The sequence below is a fragment of the Rhinopithecus roxellana genome, chromosome 3 (genome assembly GCF_007565055.1).
Source record: "Rhinopithecus roxellana isolate Shanxi Qingling chromosome 3, ASM756505v1, whole genome shotgun sequence".
Classification (NCBI taxonomy): Eukaryota; Metazoa; Chordata; class Mammalia; order Primates; family Cercopithecidae; genus Rhinopithecus; species Rhinopithecus roxellana.
In genome coordinates, this window is record NC_044551.1 from 26,679,459 (window position 1) to 26,698,110 (window position 18,652).

General features: G+C 33.9%; 1 protein-coding gene across 3 annotated transcripts in view; it reads left to right on the top strand.

The window, feature by feature from the left end:
• Positions 1-18,652, top strand: part of FBXL17 (F-box and leucine rich repeat protein 17) — a 555,353-nt gene that overhangs the window by 382,986 nt on the left and 153,715 nt on the right. For all 3 annotated transcript variants that reach the window (XM_030927142.1, XM_030927140.1, XM_030927141.1), the window contains one exon: positions 8,317-8,393. In XM_030927142.1, coding sequence (XP_030783002.1) covers positions 8,317-8,393 — 77 coding nt within the window. The remainder of the gene's footprint in view (positions 1-8,316; positions 8,394-18,652) is intronic.

An 18,652-nucleotide genomic window follows, 5' to 3' on the forward strand; every position in this document is an offset into this window, starting at 1 on the left:
TCCTCAAGCTTATGTGATTCTTCTCCTATCTTATTTCTGAATGAGTATGTGGGTTAGTTGTTCCCACTGCCTATACTTTTCCTGCTCCCTAATCTACAACTCCTTCCTCATCCCTTCCCTTTTAGAAAACAACAAGAAAGCATGACTATCCTGTTCTGCCATCCCAATTGCAGGATTAATTAGTTTTATATAATCTCTACATAAAATCTCCTGTAAATTTTTTTGTTAGTTTTTGATCAGACCGGAAGTTGCCAGGCTTAAAAATTAATGACAGTGTGCAGGCTTCCTGGTTACAAATGTTTAAAGCATACGGGAAACATTTGGAATGAAGATGTTGACCTGCTTTCCTCTGTATTTGATTATAGCTATCTAATTATAAGCTTTCAAAGACATCAAATTAGGGACCCTCTTCATTGCATTTAAGAGAACTAAACTTTTTTTTTCATATTACTGAAACCATTTTTGAACAAAATTTCGAGTGATACATTGGGATGCTTAGAATCATTCTTAGCTCAAGTGAGAAACCATTCTTTTAACTTTTATAAATTATCTTTACCTCCTGTGTTTTATAGTCTTCTGAGAATTTGGCTTATCCAAAAAAAGATTCTGTGCCTTCCCGAATGAGAAGGAAACCTTTTGTCAGCATCTTGTCTGAGCTGCCTCCTTGGCTACACAGGTCATGGGAGGTCTATGTTGAACATCAGTCTTTGGCTATATCACAAAACTAGTATTGAAGCACAGGCCAACTCCCAGAGCACAGGGGTTAAAGAGGCAATTAGTCACTACAAAGCAGAGTTGTGACTGTCTTCTGGTGAGGAAGTGCTTAACTCTTTCATGAATGATGCCTGAAATCTCATCTTCTGAGTGCTTTTATATTCCACTAAAATAATTTAGTCTTAGCCATTTTAAATTAAAAGTGAGCTTAAAATACATGGTCTGTTGAATTGAAACTTTCATATCAATACTTGCAGCAGTTAAGATAAAGGGAACAGGCTGGGCAGAGAGATTATAATCAATTATATGTTTAATATTTCACCTAAGTTTCACAGTATCCTTTTTAGCTATTTGGAGGCCTGTCAAATCTCTTTACAATATTTCTAGTTTCACTATTAATGTTTTTGTGGTGGGCATCAGTTTGGAGCTTGCAGAATTTTGCCTGACTTTTATTTCAGGACAAGTGTGGTCTCTAAAGAATTACAGTTCATTAACCTAGATTGTAGTTTTAAATGTTTAGTATTTCTGCTTTTCTAGGGTCCTGAGCTTTTGTTTCCACATGGTAAATCTTTGTTACATGTAGGGTGACAAAATCTTCTCTCTGCTATCTGTATTAAAATATGCCAGAACACCATAAAGATAGCACCAGTCTTAGCTATATCAAAATTGTACAGTATCTGGATTCCCTTAGAGTTACAGATTATAAATTGATGGAAACTGAAACACCTTAAAAGATGAAGGAGGTGTCTTAGCATTTACCTATTCAAAGTAACTAACGACATGTGTTTCTACTGAAGAATGAATAAACTGGTGAATTAGGAAAGCTTGCCTTTAATTTTTTTCTTCCTTTTTTTTCTATTGTTTCCTTTAGTCCTGAAATATTTTCTTTATAGGACTAAAGGAAATGCTTACCTTCAGTTGATTTTAGTAGTTATAGAGATAGTAATAGGACTTTGCTGCTCCTGGGTATGAACATCAATATCAACTACAGCCACAAACAATAAACAGTATTTGATCCATCAAGGTTGTAAGTATTATGTTCCTCATTTTATAATAATGTGGCTTTTGATTATATCTTTTAGTATTTCTAAAACATAGTTTACACTCAATGAAACATTTTTTAATTAAATGAATTAATAAAACTTAGCATGTTTTTTCTGCTTCTTGCATATTCTGAGGAATACTTAGAAAATGTTAACCTGTTACATAAGGTTTAGTTAGTTATGGTAAAGGATGGAACAATGGCTAAAATTAAAAAACAAGACTTTTGGTTAAATAAATCTGAAATATTAAACCTAGAGCCAAGTTTCTTGCAAGTTTGTTAGTTCAATTTCTGTACCCACCCCTCTGAAAAACCTTTAATCATCTTGTTTCTTAGTATCTTAAAGAAAATGTGCATTTTAAAATATTGCAGGCATTATTTTATCTAAAATACATGTTTAAAGTATTCTAAGAAACACTCAAATTAAATTTAAACATATTTTACTATATAAATGAAGAAAAACGTATTTTCATAACAGCAGGTTTGTGATGGCCATTCCTAAATATATGAAAAATATTATTTTGTTGGTATATTACTTTTTCAGTGCTAAATCCTGTTCTCCAATGAGAAAACCTATTTAATGTCATAGACACTCAAGGAGAGAGTGGTCCAGAAAGAATCAGCAAATGACATCTGCTCTGCCTCATTTTCCTTAAAGGTGTAACACCCTCTGTTGGCAAAGATGCAAACCCATAGAACTGAAGTTACAGTAACATTTCAGTTTGTAGGCCACCTCTTGTGGTGTGCCTCATTAAAACATAAATAACAAAACACTACTATTCTAATTTTGTAGTCTTCCATTACCTCTCAGTGTGACAAAATGGGCATCGGCTTGCTATTGTTTAAGCAGCAAGAGCTTAAATTAATCTCAGCCACACTAATCAGATACTGGCTTTCTAGAGAATAACATTTGGTAGTGAGAACTTAATGAGTGTCCCAAGATAATTGTTGTTAACTGGTGGAGCTGGTGACATTTTGCATGTCACTCCTAGTCTTTGCCCCTGTAGTATATTAAGAATGTGCTTTGAGCAAATGCTCTCACATTTTAATTGCAAGTCAACCTTTAAAAAAGAATTTTTCTTGTAGTAAACATCTTTTCTATGAGCACGTCTTTAGAAGTTTACATGAAAAATTGACTTAGGTGTATATTTGGTATTGTGTTGTCAATAGGATTGAATACAAGAGCGTTTACAAAAAAAGTATACTGCAGAATACAAAGTGGATTTAACGTATCACCTTGATACCATCTGCCATGTTCCGGAAATAATCTTGTGTTTGTCATTTATGTACAGCTGTTTAACTTGAAGATTAAAAAAAAACTATTTCATGCCATTTCTGCAAGGTTAAGGTGTCCTATTACTTAGAAAAAGTATATAAATATAAGACTCATAAATGAAATTGTATTCAAATGTATTAAGGGGAAACATACTATTAGTAGATTCTTGATTGCTTCTTGGCCTTTTGACTAAGATGGAGTGTATTAATAGATTCTCGAATTGACTCATCTTGTAAAAGTTTACTTGTAAATTTATCTCTTTTGTGCATAGAAATCTTTTATATTGTGCATTTTCTGAAGACAGAGTAAACCTATAAATTATACCCATTCATTTACTGCACTGGGATTGGATTATTCTTCAGTAAAACTTCATTTAGAGCTTTAGAAAAATCAATCAGATATCATTATTCTTTCTGTAAGATACCCAATTGTGTTTTGGTGACCTCTGCTATCATTTAAATGACCCATGTATGAATTAGTCAGGATGAGCTTCTGCAGCGTGGAATTGGACTGTTTGCTCTCTTGTTACTCTCTTTAGATCTCGTAAACACTTTTTACTCCTTTCATGTGTTGGGTGTGTATGTGTATGTGTGTGTGTTGTAGCTACTTAAGCCCCTACCCACTTACAATCTATGTAACATAGGTTGGATTCTTGGCTTGCTTACTTTCAAGAAATGATGAAAATGAGATTCTGTTTCTGAAACCCCAAATAGATCACTTTTATGATTTGTTTCAGAAGTTCTGAGTTTTGATCCACATGTTTATTCAACCTAAATATACCTAGCTCCCAGATGCACTTATTTGCCAATTACTTTCTGGCCCTCTTCATAGTTCTTTGTTTTAGATCTGTGGGGTTGTTTTTGTCTTGTTGCATTTGTGTTTCACTTAAAGATATATCTATTATTCAAATATAAAAGTGACTTAGGAAAAAACATCCTAAAGTTTATTTAGAAATTCACCAAGCCACATACTAATGCATCTCTAATAGGGACATTTCTTTTCACACCTCTGAGGTGATTGAGGCTGTCCTTTAAAGTGAGGATTTGCAAACCAGTGTCTGGCAGCTCCAATTAGCTTCTTTTGGGTTTAAAGCACATCACAAACAGTAACAAGGTCTCCTAGGACACTCCTATTGCAAGCGATGTAGTCATATTTCCTCATTAGTTCTTTTCAATTGTCACTAATGCCATGTTCTAGCTTTTGAGTAGGAGACAAAAAAACATAAAAATTTGGTATGTATGTAGAATGGGCCATTGTTTTCCATAATTCAAGGCTCTTTTGAATTCCTTTGATAGTTTTGAAGCTTACACAGCTTAATTCATTAACCTTTACCCTTCACATAAATCATATGATTAGGAATCTATTGCTAAGCAGACAGATTTTCCCTCCACTGAAAATAAGTAATGCCTTCTCATCTTTGAAAAAAAATCCTGTCTAGCTTACCAAAGTAACCTTTCTGTTGCTTTTCATATTTCATCAGATGTTTCAGGTGCATTTTAGAACATTATCAAAAGCAAGTGAGCATAAAGTTACATTATTATCAAAAATAACTCTGGATGCTTAGGATACTTTGGAGCAGGTTTTCTGGCCCTTTTTCTGTATTCCAAAAGAGTTTATATATATGTATTCAACAGCTGTTACTCAAGAATTTACAATGGTAGCAATGTTGGTTTAAAAAAAAAAAAAAATTCTCTTCAGACCCCTGCCAAAACATAAAAGCAGGAAAATAAACTGAGGGTAGGCAATTCAGAATAAATTAAAGTATATTTAAATGAACCTAAGACTTTTTTTGGAGAACTTTTTCATATGGACTTATCTTGTAGAGAATGATGATGTAGGGCTCCAAAAAATGTACGTGATTGTTCTGTGATTCCCTGAAGGGGAGACTAGCATGTCTTTTGATTCCTTTATTCTCTCTTGTTAAGACAGATCTCTCCTTAGGGTTTAGTAATCTTAATTGTGCTTGACATTCATGAGCTACTTTAAAAGTATTTGATATTCTTCAGCATTTATCCACTATGCCATTTTCCCATGTTACAAATTTTTCTTAATTATCTTATACATCCTTACTTTCTGTAAGGACACAGTTCTTTTCCTAAATTTTGTAACTCCTTATGTTTTCATACATGAAGTGGGAAATCTTTGAACCTACTGATTCATAGAGAATGGCCATGTGATATTCTGAGCTTTGCGTATAGGAATGATGGGGACAAGGGGTTGGGGAAGAATAGGAAAAATTTGAATTCTGTATTGTGAGTTTAGAGACTCATGGCTTGCTCCTATGGACCAAACTAATTCATCACTATGATTAATGAATATTCCTCTATGTAATCTGTGAGTAAGAAAGGTGATGAAGAAGTAAACATTTTACATGTGGTCTTTGGTTCTGTCACTCTCCTTCTCACTTCAAGATTATTGCTTTGCCCACATTTCTCTCTTTTATTGGTATCAGTTTATAAATACCTCTTAACTTGCTATACCTGTAGTCCATACTAAGATTTATGACTTTGTTTTTTGCATACATACTATACAGCGAACTAGAAATTGCTCTGATTTTAATACACTAAAGGTTATGACTAGAGCCAAGATTCTTTGTAAAACAGTGGAATTATTTAAAGTAAATATGTTCACAGACTTGTGTTATGTACTACTTGTACACATGTTATAGAATGGACTCTGAAAGCTTCAGGAGAAAAGGATAGTCAGCATCCACAATCTCTCGTCGTGAACTGCTATCACCACATGCTACCCGGGAAACATGACATAGATGGATTATGAGACTTCAGACACTAGCCAGGAACATGAGGTGGTGTTCCATTTCCACCAATTTGTAGTAATGGGATAATACAAACCACTTCCATTTTCAATTCTTAAAACAACAACTACTTTATCTACCTACTGCAACCACTCAATTTTGTGTCTCAATATATATGACGTTTCTGTCCAAAATCACAAAATTTGGGGTTTCTCTTTTCAAATGTAAAATCCATAACAGATATAAAATTAATATTTTGCTACAGGTTTTCCAAGGGTATGGTTTTATCACCATGAATTTTTATTTCAGAAATTAATTGTATGTTGTACATGACTTTTAGCACACTGGCTGTGATCAGGGTAATTAAAAGTATTTGGAAAACCCTGTTTACCTGAACTTTCAAGAACAGCAAAAATCCTAGGTGATTCTTTATAGAAAGCAAATTGCTTTTCTCTTATATTTCTCCCTTTTTTATCTGAAAGACACTGCTTACTCTAAATCATGTGTTATCTCTTGGCCACTGTATTGCCTCCTGAGTGTGCTAAATGATTTTATAATAGGTATTCATAATTGTTTACACCTCTTGAACTTTTCTGTGTTCAATAGCGGGGAAACCTGATGCTCATGACCTTTTATCAGTTTTTAGGAAGTCTTTATCCAGTGATTGATCATCTTATTTTATATAAGTGTTGGTTCTTGTTGCCTATGTACTAACATTTGACTTGGCTTGTACAGTGAAGTCAATTGTGTCATTTGCTATTTTTAGTCATCTGTATGTCTTATGTGCATATCTGATGTAAAATCAAGTACAAGGAAGATAAATAGGATATTGCACTTGTTTAGAGCATAATCAAATATAAATCAGGCATTTTGAACTATTCAAATAGAGCATGAGAACAAACTATAATTAATGATTTTTGGTGGCCATGCGAAATATTGGACCTGTTTGTTTTTCTGGTAGGTAATGGAAGAGGACAGTGAGATATGTATATTTGATTTGACTGAAAGTTGTCAGATTGTTTTTTAATGATTTAGGATATTACAGTCATCTAGGGCCTTTTTGTGTACTCTTAGCATGTAAAAATAGTTTTTACCATATAAAAGGTTGTTATTGTTGGTAATGTTTCATTTCTGTTTTTATTCTTTTTATAATGATTTTTTAAAATATTATGTAAAAACCAAATGACATGGAATTAGCTTTAAAATTTTCCTCACAACCTGTGTCAATCATAATTGCATTGTCTTGCTGTTTTAAGTTTCTTGTTTTAGACATGGAAAAATTTATCCATTTTTTTATAGTTTTTTTTAATAGTGGAAGAAAAAGAATGTTTATTTGGTTATTCTGAGGAAATTTGAAATGTTTATCATTCCATTAAAACAAAATTCCATAAAAATTTTTTAAAAGAAATATATGTCTTCTCTATAACTAATTTAACCTTCAATAATGAATTATGTGAAGTAAAATTGTATAAAATTTCCTGACATTTTATGAAGATTCCTACAAATAAGCCAGAGAGCAAATAAAATATAGGAAAGACAGAGATGGATACTGAGTAATTTTTTGATAGATTATGCGCACAGGTATCAAATTACTTGATCCTTACTTCCTAGAAAAGGTTAATGACTCTTTTTGCTTTTACCCTTTTACTTAACTGTTATTTATAAAGATTAAAGGAGGGACTGCATCGAAGGGTGCATTTGCCTGTGTGTCTGTATGACTGCACAAATTTTTCTGATATTATAGGAAACTGAGCCACAAAATGGATAATATTGTTAATCATTACTTTTAAAGTTCATTCAATTCTGTAATGCAACTTCCACTAGGCCTATTAGATCAGAGTGCACCATTAAAAAAATTTTTTTAACTTAAATGAAACCAGAAAAGACAGTCTTACGTATCTGTATCTATATTGTTAAAATGGCCTAAACCTTTACAACAACTTATTTACAATATTAAGAATAAGATATTTTAAAGTTATGTGTAAATATTTTCTTTCATCTTTAATCTGTAAAATTATAGCTTTTCAGAACATATTTGATATCAAATTGAATAAAATTTTGCAAAAAATATTATTTCAGTGTTACCTAATTCCATCATTAATAATTGAGCATATTAACCATGAGCTCATTAACCATGAGTGTATAACCATCTACCTATAATATTGATCTATCTATATTCTACAGTTCTATTATAATTATTTTATTATTTAATTATATAAATAGTATATATTCATTGAGCAGCATATGTTTACTAGTGTTTTATTACCAAATGTAACATTACCCTTATGAGAATATTTCTTTCTAAGCTCTTTGGTTTTAAAAGATGCACTAGTCATAAATGTATTTAAATAAAGTCAGTTAGGTATGACAGCACTTGACTTTAAAGCAGAGAATATAATACCTTTCCTGCAAAACCTTGAAAGAAGCTGTGGCATTCACCAAATGCTGATCTCTTCCTGTTATATTCAAACCCTTGCCAATTTAACTTGAAACGCATTAGTATAACTCACCACTTTTTGTATGTTTCAGGTGTGTGGAGGTCATTGCAAAGGAAGGACAAAACCTGAAAGAGCTGTATTTGGTGTCCTGTAAAATCACAGATTATGGTAGGTAATGAACCATTGTCCTAATCCTTTCTAAGAATAAAAAGTTACAAAATCATTGAAAGATTTTTTAAAAGAAATCAAGAACTATATCTTAGAGACTGTTTATCGTCATTTATGCTCATTCTGACCGTACCAAAAATTAAAAATAAAAAAGTTATGAGCTGAGAACCAGAGTAAAATGAATATGCATATTACTTCATTGCCACATGCAATCACACACACATGCACACATGTACATTTGCATACACACACATGCACAAAATTAAAAAGTATGGCTAAAAGAGGTATACAATGAAAATAAGTTTAACAGTAAATAAGTTGAACAATAAAATGGGCATAATAAATATAACTAAGAAAATTATTACATTGAGCTTATTTGCTTAATGTAATATCATGTCAAAAGCATATCTGCTGACATTCTAAATACCAAACTTCTTAATGCTTTAAATTCTGAAAAACATTGGAAATGTCCATTTGTGGATATAGGAAGTAAAGGGCATACATTTATATGCAACATTTTAAATTATCTTAATTTTCAATATTCTTTTAAAGCGGCAAAAAGCAAGCTTTTTCTACAATTATGAAAGATATGAAGTCATATTGTTGGAGTAATAAAAATAACCTAGCCCTTCCTTTTTTTGTTTAATTTTATAAATTTTTTCTTAACCATTTGTATATTTAATCTAATTACAGAGTTTTAACCTGAAAATACATTAGACTTTATAAGAGAATGAAATGGTTTTCTTTTATTTTTTCTGACTTTTTGATTTCTTCATTGAAATTTGAGAATATGCTTTCTATCTCAAGGGAAGTTAATAATCCATTAAGTTTGTATTGTTAGCTCTGACATGTAATAATAAATGACTCCAGTCCTAGGATGTCACAGTGACCATCTGCCATGGATGGGAGAGTTGTCTTTTATTAGCTACTAAATTCATCTTTTTGAAAAACTCTACTGAACTTATAATTTAAAAAATACTCTAATGTTTTTAATTTAAAAACACACCTAATTTCAGTTTATTTTAGAGAATATGTCTTATTCATAATGTTTCTGGGTTGTGAGTTTTTTTCCTAATTTTGCCTTGTAAAAGTAATGTTTTGATATATTTTTCTTTACTTACATTGTTTGTTTTCTGGATTGGCAATTAGATTGCTACTTAGACATGGTTAACTCTCTAAAACTTCTTATGTCTAGCATTGTCTAGGCCCTGAAGAGTTCTCCCTGACCAACACAGGGCATATTGAGCGAGAGAGAAAGTGTGTGTGTGTGTGTATTATATATGTATGTTGTATATATACCCATGTAGATTTGTTAATCAACTAATACTTTCATTCATTCATTTGAAACTTGTCACAACCTGCTCTTCCAGTCTTTTTGTGTATTTCCCCCTTTTTCACTGCCAATTGTCAGGTAGCTAATAGCCAGGAGTTATGGATTAAATCCCTTATAATGAACTCCTCTGAGGTTCTGCAGTGTAAAATGTTGCTAAAGGCACACTTTATTCTGAAGGCGTAGAGATACTTTGTGTCCTAACAAAGGCAGTGCCCAGTATCTACTATTAAGTTATCAAGTACAAAAAGGAATGTTCCAGAAGATATTGAGAAGGTAAAAAGCTCTGGAGTTGCGACAGATCTGGGATCAAGTTCTGTCTTTGTTCTTTGACCTTAGGGAAGTTCCTTCACATATAGGACACTCCGTTTCCTCAGATGTAAAATGAGGAATTAATGTCTGACTTCATGCTTCTGTATGTATCTGGTACCTAACCTTGTGAGTAGCACAGTGTACACTGCTAGTAAGTGTTGTTTTTCTACAGGAGTGGGATAAAAACAAGATTCACTTAGAATTTTTCTGCCACCTTTCCTTTCCTAAGTCTTGGAAGAGGTTTATGTTAAAACCTTACTAATATGGTTTGCATTTATTTGTGTCTCTGAATTATTTTATTTCAGTGTTTCTCAACCTTGTCTGCACATTAGACTATCTGAAGAGTTTCTAAAACATTGACATGTAAGCCTCACCTAAAACTATTCAAATTAGAATTTCTATGAAGTGGGGCCCAACCAGTCATTTTGTAAAACTTGCCTAAATGAAGATAATGTCAGGCAAAGTTGACAACTGATCTTGTCCGTTTGAGCAGAATCAGAAGTGAAAATTTTGTGGACTTTCCTCTCCATGGTGATAAGAAATTGATTATGATTTTTCTTGCACCTCAGTCCCTCCAGCTCTCAAGCTCTCTGCCCCATCTTACCTTCCTTCTTCACTAGAATTTCAAGTATTCAAAAGGTTCATGGTGAAAGTCTTTGCATCTGTTGATTCTGTTCTCCGAAATGTTGCGGCACAATTGAGGAAGAGAGGGAAAGGTTGATAGGTTATGAGATTGTACTACAATTGCTATTTGATTATAAAATTAAACAAATTACTGAAAGCTCAGCTCATCTCATCTTTTCACCCACTACAATGCCAATGCTATATGGGTAATTTTTGTCAGAGAGGCAGCAAAAAGCTTATTCATTGTAACCAGAGAAACAGCATGTTATTGAAGGTAACTGCTCTGCTGGAGAGACTGTGTTCCCCCTACCCTATTAAATTCTAAGAAGGAAAAACAGATGCCCTTTTCCTTCTTTGACTGGACAAGTAGAAACATATTCTATAGAACTTTTTGATTATTGAAGCTACTTAGAAATTGTAAAGTTTGATGTACATCTGATAGGTGGGCAATTCATCCTTTAAGAGACTACCCCATGGTTCTACTTCCTATTGCTTTACTCTTATTCAAACTGGTGAGTCTGTTTTTGGCCTCCTCTTTCTGTGGTGGTGGATATGTACATTATTTTGGTATGGTATACTAAGATTTTTGATTTTTTTTACAGGCTTCATTGATTCAGAAACAGCTTCTCACCTGGCATATAATTTGTAATTTTTGTCAAGATTCTCACAGGTGTTAAATGTAGTATTATAGTACTTAGTAACACCTGCCCAGGCTGTTACGGAGTTATGTTTATTTTAATTGATATATGATACAGTTGTCATAAAGAAAACGATCATGCTGATAGGCTTCTTACTCCCCAAATTGAACATATATCTTTATGGTAAAGGGTAGCAATTATAAACAAATCAATAATTCAGACACAGCTAAATAGAAAATACAGTCTGGGGAAATTGCTCCCTGAAGAGAAATATAATATTGTCATTCCTGTATCACTGCACAAATGTATGTCATTGGCAGTGTTGTGGAAAAAAACTCAAACTTAGGTGTTACAGAGTTCGGTTAAAATTCCAGCTTTGCCACTTCTTTTCTTTGTAACCTAAAGCAAGTTACTTAACTTCCTAGTTTTGCCATCTGTTAATCCACATGATGATACATGCCACATACGTTAGCGAAAATCAGTATAAAACACTCGTGTAGTGACTGGTGGCATAGTTGACACTCACTAATTGGCAGTTCTTATCATACAGAATCTTCTTTCTCTCTCCCTCTGAAGAGGAATTAGCCCTTCTCCTCTTCCAAGTGTGGCTTTTCTGTTTGTGGAAATAATTATTTAGAAATTTGACCTACATTAGTCTATACCTGCCTACTTGATCTCCAGAGCTAAGCTAGCTAAACAAGATTATTAGTAAGGAATAGAAAAAGATACAGCAAAAAATCTAAAACCTTTCATTTGCCTTCCTGTCTTAGATTTCTCACCTATCTCTCCTTTGTGCTACTTTCATTTTATGTGGATAAGTTTCTCATTGCTCCCCTTATGCTTTTCTTTGTTCCTGGAACTATTTGTCAGTGAGTACTTCCCAACCTACTTATTTGCTCAAATTTCTTTTGAAAATTTACTTCCTTCAAGGCTGGGCATAGTGGCTCATGCCTGCAATCCCAGCACTTTGGGAGGCTGAGGCAGGCGGATCACCTGAGGTCAGGAGTTTGAGACCAGCCTGACCAACATAGTGAAACCCTGTCTCTACTAAAAATGCAAAATTAGCTGGGCGTGCTGGCGCATGCCTGTAATACCAGCTACTTGGGAGGCAGAGGCAGGAAAATCACTTGAACCTGAGAGGCAGAGGTAGCAGTGAGCCGAGATCATGCTATTGTACTCCAGCCTGGGCGACAAAAGTGAAACTCTGTCTCAAAAAAGAAAAGAAAGGAAAATTTACTTCCTTCAGGAAAGTGTATCCTTGGGATTAAGAGGAAGACAAGAAGGAGAAATCAACCTGTATCACTCAGGCCTATGCAGGAAGCGGTCTTTCTGTTGGGCCGCACAGCACTTTATATGGTATAATAAATGGGATGGATGAATGAAGTGCTTATCTCCATTAGTGTCTCCACAGTGAATATTACCATTGTGACCCTTGTGCCAGGGGGCAGTTGTAAAATGACCCAGGTTTCTTTCAGAGTTATCACTTTTTTTTTTCACTTTAGCACTCCTGTGGGCCCTAGAAATACACTCTAGAGATATCTTTTTGTTTCCATTTTTAAGTAGTGAAATAATCTTTAATTAAAGAGGACTGTAAATACATACTGACATTGTTGTTTGGGGGCATACAAGGTCACTGACAACCCACAGGCTCACTCAGTACCATTCCACATCCTTCTGTGTGGTTTCTACAGACCCACAGTGGACTGCTGTCCTGGGGCTGTCTTTGGCTGCCCTTATTCTTGATCGCAGTACTGATCTGGGACTTTTTAACATAACCATGTGGCTTGACAAAACTTTTGAATTGCTCTGGGCAAAAAGTCTTCCAAGTCAAGGAGATCACTTTGTCCATGATTATGATTGGAGATGTCATTTTAGTTGGGCTGCCATATGTCAGACATGATAAAAAAAATTTCATTCTGTCAAACATAATATTCTGTCAAAAAATATTGATTCAGCACCCACTGTGTGTGCTAGACCATGTGCTAGATGCAGATGTTTAGTTTCTGCATTCCTAAAGGGATAATGCTGGTAGGATCCAGAGGACAGGCTAGCCTGCTTATTAAAAAAAAAAAAAAAAAAAAAAAAAAGTAATACGTCTTCTTTTCCGGACAAGAAGAATGGCAGGGAGTGGCCTGGTGACATTATTCATTGTTTTCGTGTAACCCACGCCTCACCCCAGCCTTGTTGACCTTCTAATACTATTGAAAGATTAAAAGGTTGTTCCTTACCTACCTCTCCTTGGGATACCAACTCTTTTAAGCTGTAGTTAACCCAAATTAGGATCTGGAATACATCATCAAAGTAAATACGAAAGAAACGAAAGAAACCCCAACAAGCATTCTGGGTTACCCCGGTATCCCTTTTGTTGCCAGACTAACATTGATAAATTATTCAAGAAAAAAAAATTCTACACCCAAAATAATTTTGTTCTTTATTATATCATTTTATGTTTTATATTATTAGGTATGCATTGCGTGTAATGATCTCCCATTTTAAATGAAATTCCTGTTTTTTTTTTAAATTTTATATTTTGTTTCATTTTTAAATAGTATTTTAAACTGCTCCAAGATTGCTAGGTAAGATTACACTCCTTTTATCAGCAGGAATAACTCTAATAGTTGTAAGGTGATAGAGAAGAACTTTAGAAAAGACATTTGTAAGTCAAAAAGAATGTCCTAATATTTACTGTTGATTGTTCTCACTTTTTTCCATGCTATTATTTAGATATAGGTAACCTTTATTGTTTCTAACAAAATAGTTCTAACTTGCTAAATCTATTCTTGCAAATTTCCCTTGTTTATGTGTTCATCTTAAAAGTTATTTCTCTCCATTTCTAAATTTTGTTTTATTCCTAGAGTACCCCATTACTAGATTTATATTCCTACAGTTACATTTAGCAGGTGTTATGTTCTTTTTCTTAGTAATGTGGTATGGTTTGACTGTGTCCCCACCTAAATCTCATCTTGAATTGTAGCTCCCATAATTTTCACGTGTTGTGGAAGAGACCCAACGGGAGATAGTTGAATCATAATGACCATTTCCCCCATACTGTTCTCATCGTAGTGAGTAAGTCTCACGAGATCTGATGATTTTATGAGGTTTCCCCTGTTCGTTTGGCTCTCATTCTGTCTTGCCTGCTGCCATGTAAGATGTGCCTTTTGTCCTCCACCATGATTGTGAGGCCTCCCCAGCCACATGGAACTGTGAGTCCATTAAACCTCTTTTTCTTTATAAATTACCTAGTCTGGGGTATGTCTTTATCCTCAGCATGAAAGCAGACTAATACATAATGGAAATGATTTTTCACCCAAAATTTGGTATTTAATTATTAAGCTTTTCTCCTTTCTCCTTTGCTCAACAGCAAATAAATGGTTGACATTCTTTCCTATTTCCAAGGTCATCCCAAGACCGTAGCTAAGTAACCTTGAAATAAAAGACTGAGCAGTGACAACTCTTATCACTGTGTCTTGCTAGACTGTGTTTGCTTCTTAAAACATTTGTTCAAGGAAATACCACCACAACCAATTCAAAGATTAACTCTAGTTTCACATTTAATCGTTTTTTTTTTTTTTAATTAAGAAACATTCTGGCCTTCATTTAAAAGAAATAAACCTGTTTTTGTGTGCTTACCCCTTAACTTTCTTACCCCTCAAAGTACATATATGTTGTTGTTCCAAATTAGTTTTTGTAGCTAAATTATAAATTTACATATTTAACTATTAACTGAAATACTAACTTTCCATCTTTTATTTTCTCAATTCCTGTTAGCATCTCTGAAGTATAGTGTCTAATTTTAACTAGCTATTTTTAATATTAGTATTTGAAACAGTCTTCTATAGGTATAGGAAATTAGGCCCAAATCATATAAAGCATAATTTTTCACAAAGTTCCTATCTTTAATCCTCATTGTACAGTACCCTAGGATATGCAGACCAAGCATTGTTTTCCAAGTACTATCTAAAGGTATATATATAGAATTATTATTGGCCATTATCAGTATTATATCACTGATGGATAGTTCTAAATGGAGCTGGAATTAATACCAAGATAATTGCAACAATGCTAGACTTCCAGTATCCCAAACAAGAAATGGCTTCCTAATGTTTAAAACTTCCTGAAAATAGATATCTTGAGTGGTAGTGAGTTCTCTATTACGAGAACTATTCAAGCAGAGATAATATCTGAGGGAGGATGTGGAAAGATGGAAGCGTTGGGTAGGAAATCAGCCTATGTGATCTTTAAATTCCTTTCTAATTCTGGAATTCATTCTGGACTGGTTTTATTATTTTTGTTTCATTCAGCAAATGTTTACTCTGTGTGTGCATGGTACTGGCAAGGTGCTCTGGAAAATACAGAGATAGATGGGAAGTACTCTTGTGTTGAGAAGGAAGATGTAAGCCACGTAAAGTTTTCTACCTATGACATGTTGGGGCTCAAGAGAAGGCAGAATCATCATAGACTGCAATATTTGGGGAAGGATTTGTAGAAGAGGAGACATGGGAGAACAGAGAGGAGAAGGAAGGGCATTTGAGGTAGAACAACCTTGGAAAGGCTCACAGCAAGAACAGGTGTCTGAATGGAAGCTTTTGTACATGTTGGTTATTCTAAAGAAAGAACAGAAATCATCCAAAGTGATTACATGCAAACACGGACAAATTTTTGAAGAAACCTTATGAAAATATTCTAGTTGAAAATTCAGTGTAAGTTCCAGTTTTTGTTGTGACTTTTCCTGTCTTATTCAGCATTTCCATGGTAACAATTTCCATTAACACGTATTATGTAAAAGGAAATATTACTTTGGGTTATCACTAATTAAGTATCCAGTTAAATTAGAAATAAGTTAAATAACAAGCTTTCATAACAATAATAATAAAGATAAAATAGCTAAAATTTATTGGATGTTTTCTGTGGGCATTATTCATTTAATTGTATTAATATTCCACTTTAGGTAGGTACTATTAATATTCAAGCTTGTAGACATGGAAACTGAGACCTGGAGAGCTTCAGGTTTACATAATTTGTGAGTAACACTATAGTATGCATTCAATATTAAGTCAGTGTCTTGCATAATCACTCAGAGGTCAGTGATGTGATGTATTTATTATTAGCAACACTTTTTTTCCAGTATGATGTTTCCAGATGTCAGAGCCTTAAAAATATTACTAAATCCAGACAGCCATATTTGTTAATCTGCATATGAAAAAACAATGTCATAAAGCAGCTACCACATGAGATCTAATTATGTTCTTCTAGAACTTAATAGGTTTAATTTACTTATTCACTATAACTTTGCCATGCTGATACCAAATGTAAGTTGCATGTCATGATTAAGTGTTCTGTAGCTGAAAGGGGGAGACTGTCATTGATATTCAGTATATATTGATGTATTCAACAAATATTTTCTTAAAATGATTTCAAAAATGTATATAATTCTTCATGAGTTAAAATTTTTTAATCTTCTTTTAAAATTATTACAACTAACTTATGAAAGAAGTAGTATTACCTATTTTCAATGATAAGGAAGTTGAGGCCTGACAGGTTTTAATTAATTTGCAAAACAAAAATTAAAATTTCCCCCTTGCAGATGACTTCTCAGATTTCTCTGCTTTTCATATAAGAATTATTTCTTTATTTAAGTAGTAATTTTAAAGCAATTTAAGACAACATTCAATGAGATACTTTCATAGTAGCTTTAAAGTGCAAATATTTCTAGGGATACATAACTATTATTCCTAGAAATGTAAGCAACTGCTTTCTTGAATTCCTTTCTTAACCCTACACTCTGAAGTTCTCAGGCCTCAGTGTCATCATTTACCCTCAGTTGCCCATTAACTTTTTTTTTTTTTTTTTGAGATGGAGTCTCACTCTGTTGCCCAGGCTGGAGTGCAGTGGCGAGATCTCAACTCACTGCAACCTCCACCTCCCAGGTTCCAGTGATTCTCCTGCCTCAGCCTCCCCAGTAACTGGGATTAGAGGCACGTACCACCATGACCAGCTAATTTGTGTGTGTGCGTGTGTGTTTTTACTAGAGACAGGGCTTCACCATGTTGGCCAGGCTGGTCTCAAACTCCTGACCTCAAGTGACCTGCATGCCTTAGCCTCCCAAAGTGCTGGGATTACAGGCATGAGCCACTGCACCCAGCCCCATTAACTTTCTTCTCCTGAGAGAGCCTATCCAAGAATGTTCTCTGAAAAATAAAAATCAAATCCTTCTTCAGTGTGGCTTTGTGTTCTACCTACTTCATTCTCTTTAGCTGTAGTGTTCCTCATTTTCTGAGATATAATGAAAAGTAGGAGCAAAAAGGGAGAAAAAGCCCAAGAGCTGCATCCCTTTCTTCTAAAGTATCAAACCATATCACTTCTACTCCCTAGTGCTCTCGTACGGTTTTACCTGCTCTTAAAGATAATTTTGTCCTCACCAGCTGATGTTGGACTAAACCTACTTCACTACTTACTAATTAGCCTACTAGTGTTACACATGTAACACATGATTTATTTTGAAGAAAAAAATAAAAACAAAACAAACACTTCCCAACTTTCCTGTTTAGAAAATGAGAGTAACACTGAAAACACAATATAAATTTTACATTAAAATAATTCATTATATGTACATTTTTCACTGATTAGAGTCACATTCTTGTATCCACTAATATTGGCATACTTAAGCCTCTCCAGAAGGTCTTTCCCTTTTCATCTCTTAGCTGGACTTCCTTAGATAAATGTTGACTTTACAGTTTACCTAAGTTCAATTTATTTAGGAAAGGCAGGAGTAGTACATAATTGTTTACCTTTATTTTCCAGTTTTTAAAATATTCAGTGGTTTTGCATCATCTCATAAAGGTGATCAATGAAGAACTGTTGTTGTTTAATTATCATTTTAAACTCAATGATCCATTGCAATTTTTTTATTGATGCTCAAATTGCCCTATTTTTGATAGTAGAAGCTTCTTCATTTGATTCCTGTTTTCTTTTGACATGGACTCATTATGTCAAGGTACACCAGGCTCTTCTTATGCACATTATGGTAGAGACGTGGGATAATCCATTTTTCTAAATAACCTTGCTTCCTTTGATTGAATTTTTCTAAGTCTGTGCTACATCCCGAATCTTACGTCACTGTATTTTGTGCCTTTTATTCCTCCAGCTTAAAACCTATTATATTCCTCATCACAGGTCCAGCCTTCTCATTACAGCTCAGCAAAGTCAGCCCCTCCCCCACAGGTTTTAAAGCATCCTCATTCAAGGATCCCCAGTATACTAAAAGCTTGTAGTTTCTTGTATCCAACACTCACTTAATCCCCAGACACATTTTCTAGTTTTGGAGAAGTTAGAGGTGGCACTTGGGAAGAAGTAAT